This window comes from Montipora foliosa, chromosome 5, assembly GCF_036669935.1.
Source record: "Montipora foliosa isolate CH-2021 chromosome 5, ASM3666993v2, whole genome shotgun sequence".
Lineage (NCBI taxonomy): Eukaryota > Metazoa > Cnidaria > Anthozoa > Scleractinia > Acroporidae > Montipora > Montipora foliosa.
In genome coordinates, this window is record NC_090873.1 from 30,974,419 (window position 1) to 30,984,418 (window position 10,000).

General features: G+C 39.5%; 1 protein-coding gene across 3 annotated transcripts in view; it reads left to right on the forward strand.

The window, feature by feature from the left end:
* LOC138003945 (guanylate-binding protein 7-like) overlaps nucleotides 1-10,000 on the forward strand; it is a 45,842-nt gene that overhangs the window by 26,803 nt on the left and 9,039 nt on the right. For 2 of the 3 annotated variants that reach the window (XM_068850261.1, XM_068850262.1), the window contains exons 9-12: nucleotides 1,476-1,716; nucleotides 1,953-2,248; nucleotides 4,979-5,233; nucleotides 6,514-6,636. In XM_068850261.1, the coding sequence (XP_068706362.1) occupies nucleotides 1,476-1,716; nucleotides 1,953-2,248; nucleotides 4,979-5,233; nucleotides 6,514-6,636 (915 nt within the window). The remainder of the gene's footprint in view (nucleotides 1-1,475; nucleotides 1,717-1,952; nucleotides 2,249-4,978; nucleotides 5,234-6,513; nucleotides 6,637-10,000) is intronic. The other variant, XM_068850263.1, reaches the window with a different exon arrangement.

Genomic DNA, 10,000 nt, shown 5'->3' on the forward strand with positions numbered 1-10,000 from the left:
AATGAAGGCAGCAGAAATAAGTTACTTTCGTCATTTTTTTTTCTGTTTCTGATTTTACGTTTTGCGAATAACTTTTAAATTCCAAAAATCGGGACCAATGCGAGAAAATCTGTATGGCTGCTTCATTTTTTACCAAATCGCTATTCAAACGCACGATTTGCTTCCCGATCTAACGTGCCCAACAAAATCTGGCCGTTACAACGATGAGTGCAAATTAACACTTGTTGTGACTTGCAATACAGAAAACGAGGAAAACATAACAACAGTCTACAGTAAGTTCAACCCATTTCATATTCGGGATGATCATTAATACATTTTATTTCATGCAATGGGCAGCTTCAATTGCACTGTCATGGGGAAGAATTAAAGATGATCATTGAACGATTGAAGAAGAGCAAATTTTAATATTTTTTTTTCCGACGGAGTCGCAAATTGAGATTAGTTTTTCTCCATTTTTCCAAGGTGCAAGGACAGAATCTAAAAAAGTCTGCCGAACCTTTTCAATTTGAAATCATAACTTGTGCATTCGTAAGTCATGATAGCACCCCTTTAGAAAACCATTGTTTTAAGGTTTCCATTGATGCAAGAAGGTCTTTTGGCCTCTGACCAGTATTCGAAGCGATGCTTTCAGATGAAGTTACCATGAAATGGCTGTGTAATTAGAACAATATACTTGTACAATGTTGCTATGAATGCAGGTAAACTCAATCTGTTGCTTTCGATCAGTCAGAATAGACCTTTTTGCAGATACAGCGGCCATTTTGAATTCTATTGTTTCAAATAGCCATTATGGGATGCCCAGGGGGCAAATACATATTAATTTGCTCCCTGAGCATCCCATAATGTCTTAAGTTTCGAAACAATAGAAATCCAAATGGCCGCCGTATCTGCAAAAAGGTCTATTGGGGAGCGCACTAAGAACCCCGGGAGGGGGCATATAAAAAGGACAGGGGTGCCGTCGTACCTTTAAGGGGTTAAAAAACCGGTTTTGGTTCCTCCACAGAGGTACCTTTTAGGGTATTGAGCCGAAAAATTGTGACAGGAGGCATTTGACAATTAAATGATTTTTAATTTTGTCTAATTAAAACCCATGATTAAAACCTCTTAGGGGTGAAAAAATTTCACGCCCACAAGACAGGATCTTGGTACTTCTTAGGGGTTCTTTTTAAAATTTCCGACGAGCACCCTCGTCCTTTTTATATGGGAGTCCCCCCCTCCCTTCTTTCCCTTCCCGGGATAAGAACTTGGGCCAAACGTTAACTTAACATTTTGATCCTGAACGCTCGTCTCTGTCATTGATCCAATGCGTTACAAGTGTCCAGGACTTTTTATGTGATTTGCAACTTTTGACACAGTTACGTAATTGTTTACATGTTATTCAGAAAATGACTAAGAACAGTTACGTAATTGTTTACAAGTTATTCACAAAATGACTAAGAACAGTTACTAACGCGTTATTCTTTTACTCTATGCAGGTTTTCAAAGATCATCCGGGCCAACAAGTATCTGAAAGTATCTTACGCTTATTTGCTGGTTTTGAAGCGTTTTCTTTGCCTCCTCCCACAACTGATAAGGAAACGATGAAAAGCCTAAACCAGAAAAAAAGTGAGGTCAACCAGTTGTTTCTGGACGGTTTAAAGAAGTTCAAAAGTTTGATGAAGCGTACCCTATCTCCTAAAGGCAGCTTTAATGATGGAGAATTCGTGACTGGAGAAGGTGGAGTATACGTTCCCTCTATCGTGTTGAGAAGCTCAGTTCGTCAGTTCGGGACCATGCATTGCCAACAGTAGCATGATATCATTTCCAAAATATGCAGTGAGTAAGACGAGAAGCGGTGTCGGTTTTCGCAGGCATCTTATTGCAAAATTAAAGACTCTTTCTTGGGATGATCCAAGGGAACATGTTAGTTCTATGAGAAAAACATCAGATAACACGTGTTAATTCTATTTTAGGTCTCGCTGCCTTGGTTGTGCTTTACGTTGAAGCGATTAACACCCCTGATGCTATTCCTAATGTGCAGAGGGCCTGGGACACATTCGTCTCAGCGAAGTGTTTTGACGTGAAACAGGCTGCCTTGCAGACTTATGATGAACTCATGACGTCACAGTTATCCGATGTACTGCCATGTAGCAATACTGAGATAAGAACAAGCCATGACGCTGCTCTGAAAGAGTGTAAATCTCAGTTTATAATGGAATTAGCTGGAATATCTACAAACACAATTGAAATGGCTTCGAGAGAGCTTAAGGTGAGGCATAAGACAATGATAAGAGTCTTCGAAATAAAGAAAACATTTTTTGCACTGTACTCCCAGCCACGCTTCTGGGATTGATAGAAAGTTAATTTGTTTTCACTTCTTACTCCATAATTGACTCGTCAGTTCAACTTTTAAAGACCTGCCATTAGGAGAGATTTTTTGCTCACCGTATTTTCTTCTAGCTTGTCTTTTATCTGCCATTCAAAAATCTACGCCTGATCACAGGCAGACAACCCTAAGGATGCGAGAGCGCATGACGTCGCGTCATTTTAAGACAGTTGTAACGGCCGATTCAACTGATCGAGGAAAATGTTCCATAAAAACTTCAAATCTCCATGTTTCTTTTCGAAAATTCATTTTATGGACAGCCAAATAAATAAAGTTCACTTACCTACTATTTTCTGCGTTGTCGTGAATGATTTGATGGGTTTTTGGCACGCTTTGATTTCCTCTTCAGATCCCACGCGTCGTCACATACAATATAAATTGACAAGGCGTGCAACTTCCAAGACCCCTCACTGCCGAGTGCCTCCAGAATTTAGCCAAATTTCTCCCACTTCCAAAGGTCGCTCGCCTGAGTCGATAATTTTGTTAGCATCGCGCCAAAAATCATCGCATTTACACGGCTCTGCAACCTAAAAATCCTGCTCGATTTTCAAGCTTCGCTCAGGTTTTTGTTGTCGCCAGACGATGAAGATAGAAGTCGTTCATCATTGGAATTTGATCAAATCAAAATAACCAATTAAAAAGCGCAAATTTATAATTTTGTCCCTCTTGGGGAAAATCTGCGCTTTTTGATTGGTGGCGCTTCTTGATTCAGTTGCTTTACGGACTGTCTACCACTCACTTTTTATGACTTATTGACATTGATTGACAGGAACATTAATAGCAAATCGAAACTGAATTACGATTTACGGACACATGTACTGTAGGCCGTTTACTTACTTACTTACTTACTTACTTACTTACTTACTTACTTACTTACTTACTTACTTACTTACTAACTAACTAACTAACTAACTAACTAACTAACTAACTAACTAACTAGCCGGGAATGAAGGCACGGTAGGAAGCATGCACTATCCCCAAATGGAAGAAGTTTTGAAGTAAAATCATAATCTACATATGATAGTTTGGATGTCTTTTTTATAGTGTCAAATGTATTTAACACAACTGGGGACACTGTCAATAAATAAACAAACATTGCAAATAGAAAAGAAAATATCAAGAACCAGAACTGATAGCAAGCTGACCAGTTGGCTAGCGGTCGAAGAGTTGAACTTGGTACTACCGAGAAGAAATCCAGATAGCGGAAGGGGGGAGAATTCAGTCAACCAGATACTTCCAGTCAATTGCTGACTGCCCGCTAAGACACTCATTTCGAGCGATATACTCGGGACAATTTAATAATCATGCCTTTTATTAGCGTACAGTGAATTACATTGAAGCCAATATTTAAACCACGAGCGCAATTTCTTGTTAAACGGTTTAGACTGAATGTTTGCAACTTGCTCAGAAAGCTTACTGAAGGATAAATGTAAATTGAGTATCTCTACGCTTGAGGGCTTTAACTTCCTCCTCAAAAGTTCTCATTTCACAAATTACCTCAAAATTACCGAGATCAATTGAGCGATATACTCTGGACAACTTAATAAACTTGCCTTCCATTAGCGAACAGTCAGAATTACATTCGAGTCAATGTTTGAACGAAGAGCGCAATTTCTTGTTCAAAGGTTGAGAGTTATTGTATTAAACTTTCTCAGGAAAGTTATTGAAGAACAAACGTAAGTTGAGTATTTCTACACTTCAACCCTTTCACTTCCTCCTGAAAAGTTCTCATTATCACAGAAGAGCACCTCACCGAAATTTACTGATGGACATCAGTTCATCTCAGCACAAGCCACGAAATCGGGAATTAACCCCTTGCGATCTATCTCTGATACGAACACGTGCATGTTGGTCATGACTTTTACGATCATTTGGTGGCTCCTAAAAGAGCCGTTTTTTGTTTTTGTTTTTTCAATGAAACAATCCAAAAGTTAAGTATACCTCTATGCAATTTTATGTTTAATCAAGCACCCTTCAACGATGTTCCACGACAGCAGACACATTTAATGGAGGAAGAAACCAAAAACCAAGCGCATAAGTAAACAAATAGCCGGTCAGATCAGGTTGAAATACATTATCCTTAGAGACCAAATTAATAGATTGTAGACTAAACAAGAATTCTTACAGAGAAAACACTAACAAAATGATTGATAATCGCAGTTATACACACAAATTAAGCATTTGTGAATTTTTTAGCCTGAAAAAACATTCAGGCCTGAACGGATTCGAACCAATGACCTCTGCGATGTGCATTGCTTTACCAACTGAGCTATAACGGTCAACTGGAAGCTGGTCACTTTGTGAGTTCGTAATATACCCGTAGATGGTGAAGAATAGAAGTGAATATATGAAAGATCATATATTTGAACTGCCGGGAAAGATTAATAAGTTGTGTGTATAACTGAGTAATGCCGTATTTATTATACACTAAGTAGATCTACATAATTATGAGATTCTTAAGAAAGATGTCTAAAAATGGACCTAACTTTCAATTGTCGCTCACGAGGAGTTTAACGAGAGTGAGAAATTAATTATCATGAAACTTGAAGGTGTGTGGTACATCCAAAAAGTTGATGGTGTGTCAAAATCATTTCCTGTTTTTATTTCAACTAGGAATCTGTAGACAAGAAATTAACCTCGTGGCTGACCGACAATGAAGTGAAAACCAGACAATTTTGTAAAGATCTCCTTGACCAGCTTAAAATACTTCATCTGGACCCTGTGTTTCAGAGACTTCAGGGGAGAGGTGCAGCCGAAGTATCTTTTGATGACATCATTGGTGGTTATCAGCGGATTAAAGACGAGTACAACAAGTCTGCAAAAGGCGCGGAAGATGTGATTGCCAAAGTGTTTGTGGAGCTTCATGCAGTAAGGCACTGTTACATCCCTGCAAATTATGTATTTTGTATGTTTGACCGTATGTTTTTTTATGAAATGATTTGGCATTCAAAACAAAGCTTTACTAAGTTGATGGTGTGGATTTTTCTTTTTCTCTATGTTCAATGTTGTTTGACAGGGCTGTCAAGTCATATTTGACAGTTTTGTCTGGGCCCATGATTATTAGTAGCACTGCTAATGCCTATGGTAATTAGCGATCCCAATGATGGTTTGTACCTGATAATTCATGCTAAGTCAATGGACCACAACAAGCTAATTTAGCAGAATTCATAAGAGACCATCATGGCCAGGAACCTTCAAATAAGAATTTGGGACAATTTTTCTAGTTGCAAGCAAATCGTTTTTTTACCCCAGCATTCTCATCTCCGGAGCCGCCTGTTCCTCTTAGCTGTTGGGCCCTTGATTAACTAGATTCTTCGCATAAGATCTTCAGTAATTCAACGCTGGTATCCTGCTTTCCCTTCCATCTCCTGCTTGACCTTTTGCTAAAACCGTTTGAGCAAAGTACCCACAGACCTTCAGGATTGTAATAACTCCGATGAAAGGTCATGAACCACGCAGATTAAACTAGACAAGAACTCAACTTTACTCCGAAAAGCCCGAAAGCATGGCCCCGATACCCATAAGGCCTAGCGGACATTACAAGGAAGTTCAACATTGGCTTACAAGATACAAGGAAAGCTTTCAGTGAACTCCTGCATAACGAATATAAAAATGCCACTCCCAGCCAGTATTTTACACCTCTTATAAAATCACAGTCTAAGATCAAACGGTGATATTTTCGGAAAGGAAACCAGCGTTGAATGTGTCCCCAGTGCCACCTTTTCCCAGTACTAAGGCACCGCCTGCTAAGAGGAATAGGCACCTCTGAGGATGAAAACATTTTCCCATCTCCCAACATTGCAAGTTGTCTGGCAAAATCTTCCTGCACGAGGGGTATCCGATGGATCTGTTCCTCTAGCTAACTTTTCTCCAGCGGAGTCCCCGCTGGCTGAGAAACCAAGGAACACCCAACCGATTTAACCTGACCCTAACCTTCAACTGGTAGCGGACGCTGTGAATAATTCCCATCGGTTACGAAAGGTATAGATTACGGTCCTGTGACCACCCAATCTGTGAGCTTAGTGTGTTTGAATTTGGGTTTTATGTCTGCTGGCTAGAGATAACTTTAAAAAACGGGAAAACTATCTTTGATTAAACAACGGCAAGCTTGTCAAGAATAAAACCATATATCACTTAATTCGTTTTAGGAACTTTTGAAGGAAAAGGAGCAATACCTGGGGCTACTTAGACAGCTGAAAGACTTTGACGAGGATCGGAGCCGAGCATTGGTCGCCAAAGCGTACCAAGAGCAGGAGAGGAAAAGACTGGAGGTAAGAAGGTCGTGAAGTGTTATGAAGTACCGGCCCTAACCTAGAACCTTCGAGTATGGCGTTGGGACGTAGAACCGGCACTAGATCTAGACTATGTTAGACGCGAAGGCAGCTGGGTTTTGCACCTTAACATGCTGTTGTTTGTTTGTTTAGCTACAAACTAGAAAAAGCCAACGTTAGGAAAACCGATGCTAAAAATAAGGACGTTTTACTATAATAATACCGTTTGGTTTTTTCACATCACCACGGTATTTCAGTAGGAAGAGCTCTAAGCTTTCTCCATCAGTTTCAGAAAGATAAATTATGAATGTACTGCTCGGCACTCTAAAGCAACGAATGGTTTACACTACGTGATGCAATGTATTAACAGTAACCGTTGTAAAGCAAATGTTATGCATTTGTGAGCGCCCAATATGGCTGCCAAGCGTATTTCTCGTTACGAATATTTGCGTTTATTTTTGCTGTTCCTGACATTCTCAAGCCGAGCTTTTACTTGCAATTGCTCGTTATGTGGTGATGTCTACACCTCTGTATAGATGATTGTTTTTACTTCAAGAATCCTTAGGGATAACCTGGATATCCTAACCATTTCTGAAACGCATCTGACACAAGATATAAGCGATAACGAAGTAAACATCGATGGATACCGAATTCTGAGAAGAGATAGGTCACACAAAGTAGGAGGCGGAGTCGCTATTTACTTTAACATTAGCCTAGACTGTGTACATATATCCAAATATGACAACGACGGCATTGAAGCTCTCTGGATTGAATTGAAAGCTCACTCGCAAAGATTACTTGTGGGTTGTGTATATAGACCTCCTGACGTTACATCTTTCTTTGATGAATTCAACCAAGTATTGAGTACAATTTGGATGTCTCGCAGGAATGTTTGATCGCTGGTGACTTCAATTCAGATCAGCTTGCTACTAATGGAAATGGTGCGAAATTCAAACGCATCTTACAATCTTATAACTTTTGTAACATCATAAAAGCACCCACAAGAACCTCAGCACATTCTAACACTTTGATCGATCTGATTTTGACTATCAATACCTCAAAGGTCTCAAAGTCTGATGTGATTGAGTATTGCATAGCTGATCACAAATTCATCTACGTTATCTACAAGCTGAAGATCAGGAATCCAAAGCCTTTTATTAAATATGTCCACAATTTCAAGAATGTGTTGGAAAACCCGAAAGACTTCAAACATGACCTGGAAAGTGCTCCTTGGTGGGTCTGTTCCACCTTTGAGGACCTGGATGACATCACTTGGGCTTGGAATTGCATGTATAATGTTATTGCAAGCAGTCACATTCCCTTACGTAAAGCCAAGGTTAGAAAAAATTCACTACCTTGGATGAACAGTGAGATCCGGAAAGAGATGAATAAGAGATATAAACTTTTGAAAGCCTGTGATGGCACACCCGCTACTAATAAACTCTGGGTTGATTACAAATCCTCTAGGAACAAAGTATCTAAGATGCTACGACGTGCTGAAGCTCAATATTGGAAAAAAAAATTTAGAGAGACCAAGGACTCAAAATCTTTCTGGAAAACTGTGAACGAGGCCACTGGAAAACCTAAGAATAAACATATTGGCCCCCTCAGAGATGCTAACAATAAGGAAATCACAAATGACTACGAGAAAGCTGAACTGATTAACTCTTACTTCATAAATATTGGCAAGGAACTAGCTGAAAAATTCCCCGAAGCTGATGAACCCCATCAATTCATGTACAGAGTTACCCCCACTGTGCAGGTCTTGGAGGTCAACATCAACAAACTCAAAACTGATATCAAGACAATTAAAATTAACAAAGCATCTGGTCCTGATGGCATCTCTTCTCGTAGCTTAGCTATTGCAGGAACATCCGCCTTAGAGGGCATTGTAACTGTTTTCAAGAGCAGCATGACTCAGTCCAGCTTCCCTAACACATGGAAGATTGCAAAAGTTAATGCAATCTTTAAAAAAGGAAACCCAGCAGATGTTTCAAATTATAGGCCAATATCACTTTTAAGTATCCCCAGCAAGCTGCTCGAAAGCCAGATCTGCAACATAATTGATACCCATCTGAACAGCTGTGGCATAAAAAGCTGTAAACAGTGGGGGTTTAGCAAGGGACTATCGACTGAAGGAATGCTTACCTCTATGACTGAAGGATGGAAGACAGCAATTGACAATGGTCTGACAGTTGGAGCAGTCTTTATAGATTTCCAGAAAGCTTTTGACACTGTCCCCCATTATATTTTATCGCATAAATTACACGCCATTGGAATATCAGGATCTCTTCATGAATGGCTAATGAGCTATCTTACTGATAGATGTCAATTTGCTGAAGTTAATAATTGCAGGTCTGTCACTGACTATGTACGATATGGAGTCCCTCAAGGCTCGCTTCTTGGCCCCCGGCTCTACACCATATATGTTAATGATCTCCCTGACCACATCGACTCGGGAGATCTATACATGTATACAGATGACACTACAGTCTACTGTATTGGACCAAATGTTGACCAGGTTATGTTGTCACTAAATAAAACATTGGAGCAAGTTCTCCTGTGGAGCATTAAGAATCAGCTAACCATCCACCCAATTAAAACTGAAGCAATGATACTAAGTAAAACCTCTTTTGTTGGGCCTATACCTCCCCTCCACTTTAACACTGGCCATATCGACCTGGTTAATTACACCACTTGCCTTGGAGTTAAAATTGACAATAAGCTGACATGGTCTGTGCACATTGACTCAGTGAAGAAATCTTTTACGCAGAAGGTTGGAGCGTTGAAGAGAATGAGAATCCTTCCGAAGAAGGTTCTCGAGGAAATATACTTTAAAACAATTATCCCCAGTGTAACGTATGGAATTTCGGTATGGGGAAATTGTTTTCCTTCCGCACTGAACTCTCTAAACCATATTCATGCAAGAGCAGCTCGTATTGTGAATAACCTCGACTCAACGATGGCAGATGACACATGTCTCATGAAATCCGACTGGCTGCCCATCTCTTACTTCTATAAAAAATCTGTACTGTTTCTCTTGCACAAAGTATATTTTGGAACAACGACCCAATCGATATGTGAACTGTTTTCTAAAAGAGTTTCTTCTAGATCTTCTCGTGTTCCTAACCAATTTAATGTCATTAGATTTAGATCAGAGACCGGCAGGAACTCCCTACGATACAGAGGTCCTGTTATTTGGAATTTTGTAAATAGATTAGTTAAAGTACCTGAAAGTTTTTATTCTTTTAAACAAATTTTACGTAAACATGTTAAGACTATTGACAATTTTTCATTTGAGAAAGAGGCAACAGTAGTCGCCAACAAAAAGGACCATTTTATTTACTTTTAGATTTATATGTTA